Source organism: Coregonus clupeaformis, chromosome 16, assembly GCF_020615455.1.
Source record: "Coregonus clupeaformis isolate EN_2021a chromosome 16, ASM2061545v1, whole genome shotgun sequence".
Classification (NCBI taxonomy): domain Eukaryota; kingdom Metazoa; phylum Chordata; class Actinopteri; order Salmoniformes; family Salmonidae; genus Coregonus; species Coregonus clupeaformis.
This window is the reverse complement of record NC_059207.1, coordinates 53,004,265-53,021,189: the sequence shown is the minus strand read 5'-3', so window position 1 is coordinate 53,021,189 and position 16,925 is coordinate 53,004,265. Positions and strand designations below refer to the sequence as shown.

At 45.0% G+C, this 16,925-nt stretch overlaps 1 protein-coding gene across 2 annotated transcripts in view; it reads left to right on the top strand.

The window, feature by feature from the left end:
• The window catches only part of LOC121585165 (SEC14-like protein 2), a 49,977-nt gene extending 34,343 nt beyond the window's left edge, over nucleotides 1-15,634 (top strand). For both annotated transcript variants that reach the window (XM_041901553.2, XM_041901552.2), the window contains 3 exons: nucleotides 9,250-9,389; nucleotides 11,008-11,177; nucleotides 13,712-15,634. In XM_041901553.2, the coding sequence (XP_041757487.1) occupies nucleotides 9,250-9,389; nucleotides 11,008-11,177; nucleotides 13,712-13,947 (546 nt within the window). In that variant the 3' untranslated portion in view covers nucleotides 13,948-15,634. The remainder of the gene's footprint in view (nucleotides 1-9,249; nucleotides 9,390-11,007; nucleotides 11,178-13,711) is intronic.
• Nucleotides 15,635-16,925: the final 1,291 nt, after the last annotated feature.

Sequence of the window (16,925 nt, the reverse complement as noted above, 5' to 3'; positions counted from 1 at the left end):
GAAGGACTCAAAATGCAGCAATATAGAAGCCATGCTGTGAGATGAGAGCAGCTTTGCTTTGCTGCATGCAACCACAAGATACTGCAGGCAGGACTAGTGTTCCTACGCTACATCCTGCTGCTAGTGAGGTCAGTGGAATCTCTGTAAGACTGTTGGACTTGTATGTATGATCCATTGAGATTGTGGGCTGTATAGCATAATGAAGCAATTTACAATGAGTCTTGACAGGCTTTTTGTTCCTTCTGGTCATTGAGATGTTATAGGAGCTCCAGATGGTTTCCTCTGAGTCTGCTTCAACAGGTACAATCTGCTGATTGGGTATTTTTCGTAGACAATGCCACTTGGATATCTCATGGATCTGCTTATTTTTGCTCTTCAGTTCAATTCTGCCTTGCCACACGTGACCTTGCTGCCAGCCAGCCAGCTACCACCTCCCAATGGCCCATTAGTCATCTACCTGCCAATAGATGCCATAAAAGTTGCTAGTTGGATCTAGATGCCGGCTTGGGCAGACTCATGCAGTTACATTTTAAAAGTTCTTACCTAGGAAACTGACCCTTGGTCTGATGTCTCTGTAGATACATAGGTAGAGATGTCTTCCTAACCCGGAGAGGAGCAGGAGGAGTAGGAGGACAGGTCTTTGTCATCCCAAATGAGACCCAGGAAATGACCCAGGACCAACCTTTTTCCCTTTTGGAATCTTCCAGAAGACTAAGATTCTTCGGACTGAAATTCTCCCTACCTTCATGATTCCATTTTACTCAACTGAGTCATTTAGCCTTTCAACACAGGATTGAACAGGAACTTTAGCTTTTATCATTAGTAGCTATCCTATGGGGTTCTATGGAGTGTTTAGATCAGGGACTTAATTGGTAATCTCGGTTAACCCAGAACTAAATTATTGTGTAATTTGGTCAGATGCCATTTGTTAGGTTCTGAACAAACAGAATAAAAACTCAAATGGATGACAAAAAAAAGCTCAAACCCAAGTTTATTAACCCACTGGGTCATACAGCTGCAAAGATGAGGTATGATTACACTAGCACATGTCTTTTATATTTCAAATTATTATACAAAATTCTTGCAACCAATATAATGACTACATTCGTAAAGTATTCAGACCCGTTGACTTTTTCCACATTTTGTTACGTTACAGCGTTATTCTAAAATGGATTTTAAATATAATAATCCTCATCAAACTACTCACAATACCCCATAATGACAAAGCGAAAACAGGTTTTTAGACATTTTTGCAAAAACAAATACCTTATTTACATAAGTATTCAGACCCTTTGCTATGAGACTCAAAATTGAGCTCAGGTGCATCCTGATTCCATTGATCATCCTTGAGATGTTTCTACAACTTGATTGGAGTCCACCTGTGGTAAATTAAATTGATTGGACATGATTTGGAAAGGCACACACCTGTCTATGTTAAGGTCCCACAGTTGAGCTATGAGGTCGAAGGAATTTTCCATAGAGCTCCGAGACAGGATTGTGTCGAGGCACAAATCTGGGGAATGGTACCAAAAAATGTCTGCAGCATTGAAGGTCCCCTAGAGCTGGCTGCCCGGCCAAACTGAGCAATAGGGGGAGAAGGGCCTTGGTCAGGGAGGAGACTAGTACCTGATGGTCACTCCTCTGTGGAGATGGGAGAACCTTACAGAAGGACAACCATCTCTGCAGCACTCCACCAATCAGGCCTTTATGGTAGAGTGGCCAGACGGAAGCCACTCCTCAGTAAAAGGCACATGACAGCCCGCTTGGAGTTTGCCAAAAGGCACCTAGAAGACTCTCAGATCATGAGAAACAAGATTCTCTGGTCTGATGAACCCAAGATTGAACTCTTTGGCCTGAATGCCAAGCGTCACGTCTGGAGGAAACCTGGCACCATCCCTACGGTGAAGCATGGTGGTGGCAGCATCATGTTGTGGGGATGTTTTTCAGTGGCAGGGACTGGGAGACTAGTCAGCGTTGAGTGAAAGATGAATGGAGCAAAGTACAGAGAGATCCTTGATGAAAACCTGCTCCAGAGTGCTCAGGACCTCAGACTGGGGCGAAGGTTCACCTTCCAACAGGACAACAACTCTAAGCACACAGCCAAGACAATTTAGGACTGGCTTTGGGACAAGTCTCTGAATGTCCTTGAGTGGCCCAGCCAGAGCCCGGACTTGAACCCGATTGTACATATCTGGAGAGACCTGAAAATAGCTGAGCAGCGACGCTCCCCATCCAACCTGACAGAGCTTGAGAGGATCTGCAGAGAAGAACTGGAGAAACTCCAGCTGCCAAAGGTGCTTAAACAAAGTACTGAGTAAAGGGTCTGAATACTTATGTAAATGTGTATATTTCTGTTGTTTTCTGGGTTTTTTTGCACACATTTAAAAAAAAAACTGTTTTTGCTTTGTCATTATGGGGTATTGTGTGTAGATTGTTGAGGGAAAAAAACAATTTCATCAATTTTAGAATAAAATGTCTTCCAAGTCAAGGGGTCTGAATAGTTTCCGAATGCACTGTATATACAAAAGTATGTGGACACCCCTTCAAATCAGCCACACTTGTTGCTGATAGGTGTATAAAATTGAGCACACCGCCATGCAATCTCCATAGACAAACATTGGTAGTACAATTGGCCTTACTGAAGAGGTCAATGACTTTCAACGTAGCACCATCATAGGATGCCACCTTTCCAACAAGTCAGTTCGTCAAATTTTGCCCTGCTAGAGCTGCCTCGGTCAACTGTAAGTGCTGTTGTTGTGAAGTGGAAACGTCTAGGAGCTCAGCCGTGAAGTGGTAGGCCACACAAGCTCACAGAATGTGAATGCCGAGAGCAGAAGCGTGCAGCGCGTAATCATTGTTTTCCTCGGTTGCAACACTCACTACCGAGTTCCAAACTGCCTCTGGAAGCAATGTCAGCACAAAAACTGTTCGTCGGGAGCTTCATGAAATGGGTTTCCATGGCCGAGCAACCGCACACAAGCCTAAGATCACCATGAGCAATGTCAAACGTTGGTTGGAGTGGTGTATATCTCGCCCCCATTGGACTCTGGAGCAGTGGAAACGAGTTCTCTGGAGTGGTGAATCACACTTCACCATCTGGCAGTCCGACGGACAAATCTGGGTTTGGCGGATGACAGGAGAACGCTACCTGCCCGAATGCATAGAGCCAACTGTAAAGTTTGATGGAGGAGGAATAATGGTCTGGGGCTGTTTTTCATGGTTCGGGCTAGGCCCCTTAGTTCCAGTGAAGGGAAATCTTAACGCTACAGCATACAATGACATTTTAGACGATTCTGTGCTTCTAACTTTTTGGCATCAGTTTGGGGAAGGCCCTTTCCTATTTCAGCATGACAATGCCCCCGTTCACAAACCGAGGTCCATACAGAAATGGTTTGTCGAGATCGGTGTGGAAGAACTTGCCGGGCTTGCACAGAGCCCTGACCTCAATCCCATCGAACACCTTTGGGATGACTTGGCACGCTGTTGTTTCTGATGAAGCATTTTAGATACAGTATGTAATAGTCGACGGAGGTTATCCAAGGTTAAAAGTTTTTTAACAAACCCGCTTTGGTTGTGTGGACCAATTTGGGTAAGTCTCCAATCTGGGTAAATTGGGACGACAACTTTTTGAAAAACAGTTTAATATCTGTGTTTATCAAAGATAGTGAGAACAGTGGGTGGCCCCCCCTCCCCTGTTCCCCCCGCTATGCACTATCATTACAGGGTTGCAGCATAACGGGGATTGGCAGCCTTAAACATGGAGTCTCTTAAGCAGCATGTTTTTTTTAGATCTTAAGGTATTAAAAAAGAAATAAAGTAAAAGCTAAAATAAGAAACCATTTTCAGACCTTTACAGTTTAGTTAGCAGACTTGATGAGTTAGGATGGTTAATGAAGAAAAATGAAAGAAAAAGTCAATATAACAGTCCTAAACAGTCAAATAGAATGGCTGTAGGAGCAATAGCACTTAATCCATTGTCATAATTTATTATTAGCAATATGGTTTATATGACCTTGAAAATAAATTTGCCCTCCATTTTTGTTAAGCATTTAACACTACAACTGCCTGGCCTTTGAGCCTGTTGGTACCCACTAAAGAACGTTGCCAGGCGTTCCCTTTAGCATACGCATGAGAAGCATATCAACCCGCAAGGTGCGCAAACATAAGCACCAATACTTGATAAATAGTGCATAAACAATTGTAACGCATTAATTGCATGAAGAAATATTTGTGGAAATATATCCATGTAAAAATATAACAACAATAGTTATTTGTTTAGATAGAGTCAAGGATATGTTTTGTATAATTCTACAAAGTCCTAGTGAAAAACGTAGGCCTAAAGCCAATTTTCGACACTTCCAGCCAATGACCATCAACATTCTAACAGTCTAATATAAATGTTTTAAAAAATAAAATAATAATAATAAAATACATTTCATATACAGTATGCTATCTGAATGTCACGATCGTCGTAGAGAGTAGACCAATGCGCAGCGTTGGTTGCGAACATACTTAACTTTATTATCTTAAGTGATAATATAAAAACAAAACAATAAACGAAACGTGCAGTCCTACGGTTAACACAGAAACAAACCAAACGGAAACAAGATCCCACAAACACTAAGGGAAACAGACTGTTTAAATATGGCTCCCAATCAGAGACAACCAGCAACAGCTGACACTCGTTGCCTCTGATTGGGAGCCACTCTGGCCAACATAGAAAATCAACAACTAGAACTCCCACACAGAACATAAACACATAGAATCTACACACCCTGGCTCAACATATAGAGTCCCCAGAGCCAGGGTGTGACAGTACCCCCCCCTAAAGGCGCGGACTGCGACCGCGCCTCAACAAAACCCAAACAGGGGAGGGCTGGGTGGGCATTCCTCCTCGGAGGCGGTTCCGGCTCCCGGGCTTGACCACCACCCTTCAATAATCCCCCGTAGCGCCCCTGGTCCGGTCTGGCCCCGCTGGCTGGAGCTGGACTGGACATCGAAGGAGCGGATTGCTTAAGCTCCGTTGTGGAGCAGCTGACCGGTACCTGATCAGGCACCGGTGACCCAGGCACGGGTTGTGCCGGACTGACGACGCGCACCCCTGGCTTGGTGCGTGGAGCAGGAACGGACCGGACCGGGCTGACGATGCGCACCCCTGGCTTGGTGCGTGGAGCAGCAACGGGCAGGACCGGGCTGACGATACGCACCCCTGGCTCGGTGCGTGGAGCAGGAACAGGCCGGGCCGGGCTGGCGACGCGCACCGTAGGCTTGGTGCGAGTGGCAGGAACAGGCCTGGCCGGGCTGGCGACGCGCACCGTAGACTTGGTGCGGGGAGCAGGAACGGGCTGGACCGGGCTGACGACTCGCACCCCTGGCTTGGTGCGAGGGGCAGGAACAGGCCGGGCCGGGCTGGCGACGCGCACCGTAGCTTTGATGCGAGTGGCAGGAACAGGCCGGGCCGGGCTGGCGACGCGCACCGTAGCTTTGGTGCGAGTGGCAGGAACAGGCCGGGCCGGGCTGGCGACGCGCACCGTACACTTGGTGCGAGTGGCAGGAACAGGCCGGGCCGGGCTGGCGACGCGCACCGTAGGCTTGGTGCGAGGAGCAGGAACAGGCCGGGCTGGGCTGGCGACGCGCACCGTAGGCTTGGTGCGAGGAGCAGGAACAGGCCGGGCCGGGCTGGCGACGCGCACCGTAGGCTTGGTGCGAGTGGCAGGAACAGGCCAGGCCGGGCTGGCGACGCGCACCGTAGGCTTGGTGCGAGTGGCAGGAACAGGCCGGGCCGGGCTGGCGACGCGCACCGTAGGCTTGGTGCGAGTGGTAGGAACAGGCCGGGCCGGGCTGGCGACGCACACCGTAGGCTTGGTGCGAGGGGCAGGAACAGGCCGGGCCGGGCTGGCGATGCACACCGTAGGCTTGGTGCGAGTGGCAGGAACAGGCCGGGCCGGGCTGGCGACGCACACCGTAGGCTTGGTGCGAGCGGCAGGGACAGGCCGGGCCGGGCTGGCGACGCACACCGTAGGCTTGGTGCGAGTGGCAGGAACAGGCCGGACCGGGCTGGCGACGCGCACCGTAGGCTTGGTGCGAGGGGCAGGAACAGGCCGGGCTGGCGACGCGCACCGTAGGCTTGGTGCGAGTGGCAGGAACAGGCCTGGCCGGGCTGGCGACGCGCACCGTAGACTTGGTGCGGGGAGCAGGAACGGGCTGGACCGGGCTGACGACTCGCACCCCTGGCTTGGTGCGAGTGGCAGGAACAGGCCGGGCCGGGCTGGCGACGCGCACCGTAGCTTTGATGCGAGTGGCAGGAACAGGCCGGGCCGGGCTGGCGACGCGCACCGTAGCTTTGGTGCGAGTGGCAGGAACAGGCCGGGCCGGGCTGGCGACGCGCACCGTACACTTGGTGCGAGGGGCAGGAACAGGCCGGGCCGGGCTGGCGACGCGCACCGTAGGCTTGGTGCGAGGAGCAGGAACAGGCCGGGCCGGGCTGGCGACGCGCACCATCCACTTAGTGTGGGGAGCAGGAACGGGCCGGACCGGACTGGTGACGCACACCACTTGCTTGGTGTGAGGAGCGGGACTGGGTTTCGTCATAACCCTCCGCTCCCTCAGCTGCCTACCGAGTTCCTCTCGCCGTGCCTCAATTCTCACCTTCTCCCTTATCGCCTCCAATAGCTCCACCCTCTGCACCACTAACTCCTGCTCCCTCTGCGCCAATAGCCCCCTTAACCTGGTGGCCTCCTCACCTAACCTCCTACTACGCCCTGTAGCTGCCTCCTGCTGCCCCGTCGCCCATGCCGTATGCCCCCCCCCCTAAACAATTTTTTGGGGTTGCCTCTCGTCCGTCCGACGATGACACTGTTGACGCCGTTGCTCCTCTCTCCGTCGCGCCTCTACCGTCTCACTCCATGGACGGCGATCCATCCCGGCCTGGATTTCCTCCCAGGTCCAGGACCCCTGCCCGTCCAATATTTGCTCCCACGTCCAGGCTGCCTGCTCCTGGACACGCTGCTTGGTCCTGGTATGGTGGGATCTTCTGTCACGCTCGTTAGAGGGAGTAGACCAATGCGCAGCGTTAGTTGCAAACATACTTAACTTTATTATCCTTAGTGATAATAAAACAACAAAACAATAAACGAAACGTGCAGTCCTACGGTTAACACAGAAACAAACCAAACGGAAACAAGATCCCACAAACACTAAGGGAAACAGACTGTTTAAATATGGCTCCCAATCAGAGACAACCAGCAACAGCTGACACTCGTTGCCTCTGATTGGGAGCCACTCTGGCCAACATAGAAATACCACAACTAGAACTCCCACACAGAACATAAACACATAGAATCTACACACCCTGGCTCAACATATAGAGTCCCCAGAGCCAGGGTGTGACACTGAATAATAATCATTTGGTTGTGTTTATAAAAGCCTTAGCTAACGTTAGAATACTAAAACAACTATTATTTCAAAGAACATAATAGCATTTTCATCAGTTTATGTTACTCTAGGCTACAAGTAAAACGAAAAACCACTAGTTCAAGTCCATCACAAAGAAGTCCATTATAATTTCGTTTTTGGCAGGTCTAAAGAAACATTGTGAATATAAGAAAATGTATTTAAAAGAAAAAAGAATAGCATTTTTAAACTTTATTATATTACTAGTCTTATAGCCAGAGCAATACTTATGTGCGAGTGGTCATGTGCTGAATGAATGAACAGCACAGATATTCTTGGAAAAAGTGAAATTTTGAAATATAGCTGCACCTCTTGAATTTTGATTTTTTTGACAAAGGTAAGTGTCATAGAAACTGCAGAATATGATATGTCTGATACTATATAGAAATCAAAATGTTTTAACTGCAGGAGGAGATTTTTGATAAAGTGATGCTCCATTCCTTGCATCTGTCAATTACAAGATGTGCCCATCTCTTCATGTACAATTTGACAACTGATAATATTGTCACTCATCAGACTATTGTCAATTTAATCTTGTCTATAGGCTAAATCTTATTATGTGTGAAATTAGTTTCATTTAGGTGTAGTTTTGATGGGCCGGCTACGCAGTCTGACTGGCATAGTTTGTTTCCCCTCACTCATCAACTTGGATAGGGTCAAGGATAGCGTTTGCATTATTATAAAGGCCTACTGCAAGACCTAGCATGTTTTAGTTTCCCTTACAATACATGTGATTAGTAATAGAGTTATAGTAAATAAAACAGCAATCAAGAGGAAGAAAAAACTAAAGCAATTGTGTAGTAGCTCATATGGGACTGGCAATTCTTACTTCTTGACTTCTCTGTGAATATGAAGAACTGAGGCTCAGACCAAAGTGGCCTTGTTGGCCTCATAAAGACCAAAGTCTCATCAGATACATTTTATTAGTTTTGACATGTCTCTACATTCTGCCACAGTCAAGGTTCAAGATTTCCACAGCTTCTAGTAGTTCTACATTCAATGTGTAGAATGTTGCAACTTCTGCTGTGACTGTGAGGCACTAGAAGGTCGTGCAGACATTTATAGCCTATATACTGTAGAGTGAGATAAGACTGGGGTCTGTGTGTACAGTACAGGCAGATTTATGCAACGGTCAGTCAAATTTGAAAGATCATTTTTAACACGTTTACCGTTGGCAGTGCCACAAATGCGTTTGGATCAGGGTCCTGTTTGTGTCTGCACCTGTGCTCAGCTCAACATTCCCCATGGCTTGCTGTGTTATCCTAGACATGTAATGAATGGTCTTGTGTGATTTGACTGTGGACCTACGCTAATTGCCCTCTGCTTATGGTTGAAGTGAACCACCCCATCTTTCTGTCCCTTACTGCCTCCCGTTGGTGCTTCTCAATTACTGCTGCAACCAGCATTTTTACTCATCTGTCTGTGTTTGGTCAGTCAGTATTTCCAAAATCTTTGGTTTGCTTGAGCTGAGGGCTCAGGCTCTTTAGGAAGATCATTAGCCAGTAAGGACAGTGGTCGAAGAACAATTGTTAGTCTTGTTATTATGCAAATAAATTACAAAATAAAACCTCTGGGGCTGATACTCTGGACTTTTATTTCTAAACTGAAAGTATGTGAACCTCAAAAGCCTATGATAAAACATGTAACCGCAGTAGATTCATAGTAGTAGAAAGTAAAGCTTTCTTTTTTATTTCCTCGTAAGTTCTTCCCTAACATTGTCCCTGCGGACTTCCATAGCATTTTTTATCAGCTAACCCCGCAACATCCTTACTCTGTCTATATATGTGTGTATTCAAGATCCACTATGCAGGGACAGTGCCTACGTCCTACTATGTTCGTGAGTCAGTGAAGGTGGACTATGAACAGTGTCTAACAGTCAGCCGTGGCTCCTCACAGCAACTAGAATATGAGATCCTCTTCCCTGGCTGTGTGCTCAGGTGAGTGGACAGTTATTACTACCGCTATTACTCTCTTTCTCTCCCATCCTCTTCCTCTGTCTTACCTCTCTCTAACCCCACTCTGTCCTGTTCTATCTCGGCCTCCCTTTCCTTCCCCACCTTTCTTTTCCTCTCGATCTCTTTATCCCTTTATTGAAAAATGTATGCACTCACAAACTGTAAGTCGCTCTGGATGAGAGCGTCTGCTAAAAATGACTCAAATGTAGTATAGGGTAGCCCTGCATCGAGTCGGATACCCATGGTTCCCTGTGGTTGACCTACAAAAAAGTCAGCTGGCGGGTGGAATGAAAACATTCTTTCAACCCACGGGTCGGCTCGCGGTTCAGAACAATTATATTGAGTGTCGTAAACGTTTTAAATCCAGATTTTTAATTTTTTTTTACAAACCCAGGAGCTTGTAGTGTTGCATTGTGTTGCGAATTCCATTCGGTGAGTGGTGAGGCAGACATATAAGCTACCAGCCACGCATGCAGTTGATCAGGGAACTGTCCATTATTTGTGTGGTGCTGAAATGTATCCCCCCACACGAGAATACGTTGCCAGGTGTACTTTCCCTGGCTAGCATAGCTCATGTGAAAATGGCCAACGTAGGTATTTGTTTACGGGTATTTATTTACGATAGGCTAATTCAGTTAATTATCAAATAACTATTACGTTACTTCAGTCATTTATTTAGACCATACGCAGGCCATATCAAGTTTAAACCGGTGCGCTGGTTAAAGTTTAAGTAGGCCTAGGTTATAGCCTACCAAATAAATGTTTTTTTGCAGGCTATATTCGATTCTGGGAATTGTTTATCTACTTTTAAATTAAACAATTTAATGATCTAAACAATATTGAATGTAAAGGTCTTGTTTTCTTATGTAAGGTTCATTAGGTAAGAAGGCTAATTAGAAGGCCCTTTTCCAGAGCAATTTTAATTGTCAATGTGCCACATCTCATTGTAAAAATGTAATTATATCGTTCTGGCATGGTTTCATGGCAAAGTTTCATTTTATCCAAATGTTGATTAGACATGCATATAAATTAATTCATGCAGGGAGGGGAATAATAGCCTGCTACTCTGGAGTCATAAAAACTATTAAATTAATTGATGTTGTTTGGCGGGTCACGGATCGGCTCTCGGAACAATTCTATGCCGGTGAGTCAGGGGGACGCATTCAACGATGTCCGGAGGGCCACACTGAAAATTGGTTATGTTGGTTATACTTCCTCGCCATTAAAATTTGCAAAAAATTGTTTGGGAATTTTTGATGCTCCCTGACTGTCTAGCTTTCATTTTGGTGGTTATTAGCCAGCTGAACACAGTTAAGAAACTGTATGAACGTAGGTCCATTATCATTTCCACACAGTTTCGATTTGGTTTTAGTCATTCTAAAGTATATTGAGTTCGTATCCGGGCCGTATGTTTGACACCTCTGCTCTCTCTTTTTATCTTCCTCTCCTGTTACCCTCTCTCTTACTATTTATCTGTCCCTCACTTTACTTTACGTTTAGTCTGAACTAAAAAGGGAAAATATATTACATCAATACAGAAAACCCTTTATATAAAATATAACACATCTCTTTATATAACATAATATCTCCCCACATGCAGGTGGCAGTTTTCTAGTGATGGGGCAGACATTGGCTTTGGGGTGTTTATGAAGGGGAAGATGGGAGAGAGGCAGAATGCAGGGCAGATGCAGGAGGTGGTTCCCAGCCAGAGATACAACGCCCACCTGGTCCCCGAAGACGGCTCTCTCACCTGCAGTGAGCCTGGAGTCTGTGAGTACAGGGCAGCTAGACAGAGACACATAAGGGATTACTAAACATATACCCTTTTCACGCTATCGTGCCATCCCAAACCAAACTGTGCTGGCTTGAGTATTTAAAAAAGAAAATAGTTCCAGCAACGTTAAAGCTTGGTTTGATTAGGCTCAGTAGTGTGAAAAGCCCTACTGTGGGCTCGAACAGGGGTACAGTGACACATGGAGACTTGGGCAGGGGCACATAAGAACCTAGCCCAGTGGTACTAGACAGAGATTGGATCTCCGGCTACCAGTATAACAACTTGCAACTTATTTACATATCTGTGTCTTTGCCTGTTGGGTGACGCTTTTCCCACTTCGGAGGGTATGTCCGTGGTCGGTGGATCGTTCTGATAAAGAATGCATTGTTTGCATCACCAAGCGGTGCACAGGAAATATTTTAATCCAATTGTTAGATGCTACCACCTCACCTCCAACTCAAAACCAATGTTTGTGCACACACACTCCATTCTACTTCTTGTCTGCAAGGCTGATTAGCTAGACAAAAAGGTGTGAAACACAGACATGTGTGCAAAGTGAGAACATAACATGGAATCCATGTTTGATTTTGATTTGGAGGGGGGTGGAAGCATATATCAATTAGATTTAATTCTTACTTGGGCACTGCTCAGCGACGCAAAGGACGACTTCCTAATCAGAACCTACGACCTACCGATTACGGATGTAAGGTCGGACGTGGGAAAAGTGTCGCCAATCAAGCATAGGAACTGTCAGCAAATAATTAGCAAGGTGGGTGTATGTTACAGTGAGGGAAAAAAGTATTTGATCCCCTGCTGATTTTGTACGTTTGCCCACTGACAAAGAAATGATCAGTCTGTAATTTTAATGGTAGGTTTATTTGAACAGTGAGAGACAGAATAACCACCAAAAAATCCAGAAAAACGCATGTAAAAAATGTTATAAATTGATTTGCATTTTAAAGGGGAAATAAGTATTTGACCCCTCTGCAAAACATGTCTTAGTACTTGGTGGCAAAACCCTTGTTGGCAATCACAGAGGTCAGACGTTTCTTGTAGTTGGCCACCAGGTTTGCACACATCTCTGGAGTGATTTTGTCCCACTCCTCTTTGCAGATCTTCTCCAAGTCATTAAGGTTTTGGCAACTCGAAACTTCAGCTCCCTCCACAGATTTTCTATGGGATTAAGGTCTGGAGACTGGCTAGGCCACTCCAGGACCTTTTTAATGTGCTTCTTCTTGAGCCACTCCTTTGTTGCCTTGGCCGTGTGTTTTGGGTCATTGTCATGCTGGAATACCCATCCACGACCCATTTTCAATGCTCTGGCTGAGGGAAGGAGGTTCTCACCCAAGATTTGAGGGTACATGGCCCCGTCCATCGTCCCTTTGATGCGGTGAAGTTGTCCTGTCCCTTTAGCAGAAAAACACCCCCAAAGCATAATGTTTCCACCTCCATGTTTGACGGTGGGGATGGTGTTCTTGGGGTCATAGGCAGCATTCCTCCTCCTCCAAACACGGCGAGTTGAGTTGATGCCAAAGAGCTCGATTTTGGTCTCATCTGACCACAACACTTTCACCCAGTTCTCCTCTGAATCATTCAGATGTTCATTGGCAAACTTCAGATGGCCCTGTATATGTGCTTTCTTGAGCAGGGGGACCTTGCGGGCGCTGCAGGATTTCAGTCCTTCACGGCGTAGTGTGTTACCAATTGTTTTCTTGGTGACTATGGTCCCAGCTGCCTTGAGATCATTGACAAGATCCTCCCGTGTAGTTCTGGGCTGATTCCTCACCGTTCTCATGATCATTGCAACTCCACGAGGTGAGATCTTGCATGGAGCCCCAGGCCGAGGGAGATTGACAGTTCTTTTGTGTTTCTTCCATTTGCTAATAATCGCACCAACTGTTGTCACCTTCTCACCAAGCTGCTTGGCGATGGTCTTGTAGCCCATTCCAGCCTTGTGTAGGTGTACAATCTTGTCCCTGACATCCTTGGAGAGCTCTTTGGTCTTGGCGATGGTGGAGAGTTTGGAATCTGATTGATTGATTGCTTCTGTGGACAGGTGTCTTTTTATACAGGTAACAAGCTGAGATTAGGAGCACTCCCTTTAAGAGTGTGCTCCTAATTTCAGCTCGTTACCTGTATAAAAGACACCTGGAAGCCAGAAATCTTTCTGATTGAGAGGGGGTCAAATACTTATTTCCCTCATTAAAATGCAAATCAATTTATAACATTTTTGACATGCGTTTTTCTGGATTTTTTTGTTGTTATTCTGTCTCTCACTGTTCAAATAAACCTACCATTAAAATTATAGACTGATCATTTCTTTGTCAGTGGGCAAACGTACAAAATCAGCAGGGGATCAAATACTTTTTTCCCTCACTGTATAAGACTAGACCCAAGTTCCACTCAGGTCTAGAAACTGGGCAAATAAGATCCAGGCCTGGCATACAGGCACACAAAGAGGACAAGGGCCTGGAGTAAAGGTGTAGGACTTGACTGAGGTGACATCCATGTTGTTTTCTTTCTTCTTCAGATGTGCTGCGGTTCGACAACACCTACAGTGTCTTCCAGTCCAAACGCATCAGCTTCACCGTCGAGGTCCTGCTCCCAGGCCAATCTCAGTCTCCGAAGAAACGGGCTTGCTCACAAGTGGAGGCCAGCAACCAATCGCAGTCTCCGAAGAACCGGGGTGGGTCAGAATCTGGGGCCAGCAGCCAATCGCAGTCTCCGAATAACCAGGGTGGGTCAGAATCTGGGGCCAGCAGCTAATTGTGACAGACATTACTGAGCTAGAGCTAGTCTCAGCCCCACCATGGTCAGTGAAGTCAGACCTGAAAGCACTGAAACAGACTCCACTGGTCAGCACTGAGGTACTTCATCTGACAATCGGCCATTCCATGTGCTGCTCACGAATGAACGTATGTTGCTCTGGTCCAGTGCGTTACATGCGGCTTGCTGATGCTGAGACTTCAACATCAGCAAGCCACGCGTAACGCCCTGGGCCAGAGCTAGAACGTACAATGAAGATTAACAAGTCCACAACTCAGGGTCCCTGGAATGGAGGAGATGTATTCAAACACTTGAACATTTTACAATAAGTTTATGGCTTTTAAAAATCTATTTTATTTTAAAGACCAGGAAGTATAGTATATCTGAATGTCATTGAGGGTTCAGGGTGTATTATTTTGCAATGCAGAGAGCAGAGCAGCAAGACCTCAGGAGATATTTATTTTGTCAACACTCCCCCACATAACCATCTGTTCAGTAGAATCTATTTTCTGTGGCAACAATGCATTATGAGCATTACCCTCTATTTCTCGCTCTCACACACTGGGTGAATTTCAAAAGTGTTTCCTTGATTTCTCATGTCCTTGATTCCTCAACATCCTTCTCAAAAGGCAAGGAATAAGGAAATACGTTTGAGATGTACCCTCTCGCTCTCAATCTTCCTCTCCTGTCTGTCATGATTTATGAGTCAAGACAAAATTAGGCCATTTTGAGTATGTCTTTTCTTTTCACAATCAACAAAGTTCTGCTCAAATTCATATGTTGACATACCGGTAGTTTTATTTTCAGGGAAAACAAACTATATTTTGGCTTTTAAATGTTAGAACACGAAAGGCAAAAAATCTTTGAGAATGCTAATATCCACTGTCCAAAATCTGTATCATTAAGTATTATTGCACTAGAATTACATTCCATGTTGTTGTTTAACTTACAACAGCAGTTTGTTCCTGTATAGGGTTGCAATTTGCAAAATTCCTGTAGCTTTCCCAGGTTTTCCAGAAATCCTGGTTGGTGGTCTGGATTCCCTGCTTATTCCCCTCCTGATTCCGGGAATCTTCCAACTGAGAAATCTAGAAAACCTAGGAATTTTGGGAAAATTACCGGAATTTTGCAAACCTATTCCTGTATATCTATATGTAACAACAAGAGACATACATGCCCTGGTAAATGCTTGCCTTAAATACGTCAGTGTGTTTAAAGAATGTGCAGCACTAAACGAACTGGCCCTTATGGGCAGTTGAAACACTCCAAACGCTCTATTATATGTAATCTGTAAATTGTACTGTATATTGATTGAAGTCGTGTTCTGCCAGCATCTTGATGAAGTATTTTGCACAGTGAAAATTATGGAATGTAGCTAGCTATTATAGCATTAATTGACGTTGGTTTGTGCTCACTGTTCAATAGATCATTTATGTTACCTTTATGTATTTTAGTAATGAGTAGGGGGAACAGTACCTCCACTCCAAAACATTTCAATAGTTATCTTTTTGTGAACGTTTGTCTTTCATTTCTTTAGTTAAAATTGGAAACATGTCATTTATTTTGGTAGAATTCATGTAGAGTCAGTGCATATCTAATATAACAGAAATAAGCCTGAGCTGTATCAATCTATTGGCAAAATAATATACATGATTGAATCAACTTGAATGAATCTCGTACAATAGCCGGCTCTCTTTCTCTGTCTAACCTATATGCAGATGTGGTAACAATTAAGCCTGGGGACTGAATATACTGTATACTAACTAAACAGGTACTTGGACGTACAGTACGGTACAAAGTGATCGCACTTTAGAGCCCTGATAGTACCTTAGTCTACAAAAGCAAAGGTATGTCTGTGTCTTTCTCTAGTAGTTGTATCTATTGTAAGACAGTTAGTTTTCTAAGCATTTATTTGATTAGGGACAGATACCTTTAAAACATTATTTTGTAGTTAATTAGTATTTTATTTTGAACCAGATTTAGCTACATAGCAAATTTTTATCTGCAGTCCATGGGCACGAAACATAAGACATCCCCATGGATACAGCACAGCAATATCTCACATAATACACAGCAGAATCACAACAATACATAATCAAATATATATGCTCGCCTTTCTACAGAAAACAAATTATATGTTCTACTAACTTCATTTTCTAAAAAACTTTACAACTGGCTTAACTCATTACATTTCAAGATGATTAAACACAATTAGATTAAGTAAAACTAAATCATTTTCTCAATGAAGTAAGTAGCACCAAAAATGTTGACACACTGTATATTATGAGGAATTTACTAAGTATAACTTATTGTAATCAAGTTAGTATGACTACTGCGCGTGTCTAAGTTACCACTACTCATATAATTGAGTGACTTAGGCGCTAATGTTTTAATGTCTCCAGTACCTTGCACCGCGCCTCCTCCTCCTTTTCCCCAGATCTAACAGACATCAGCACTTTCCTTAGCGGATCTCTGTGTTACTTGAGCTGGTCTATCTGCCCAGCTTTCTCTCTCAGCACCTCAGCTTTCCTATGAAACCTTTCATCGCCTGTTTTAAGCCTAACCCTCACCATCTTTGTACACTCCATCTCTGCATATCTGCATTGTTCCAGCTCTCTCTCTACCATAGACTACAGGTCTTCACTGATGTCCCATACAAGCGGCGCTGCGGGGTTCAGGCTTTTTTAAATATTATCTTTCACTAATGATCCTCATCAACAACCACATGGTGGTGACGGCTTCACAGAGGAAACAAATGAAGGTAAACGAAACAATGTAATTCAATTGAATGATAATGTAGGTTATAGCAGCTGAAGGGAACTGCAAATTGGCAGTTGACTGTGTGGTTATTAGGCCTACTAAAGGTCAGTACTGATAATGGCTAAACATTTTTACATGATAGAAATAGGAAACAGAGAAAGTCGGGGTAGCCTATAATTAAGACATTCGAGAGTGCCCATCCCTGCAAGTTAAGACCT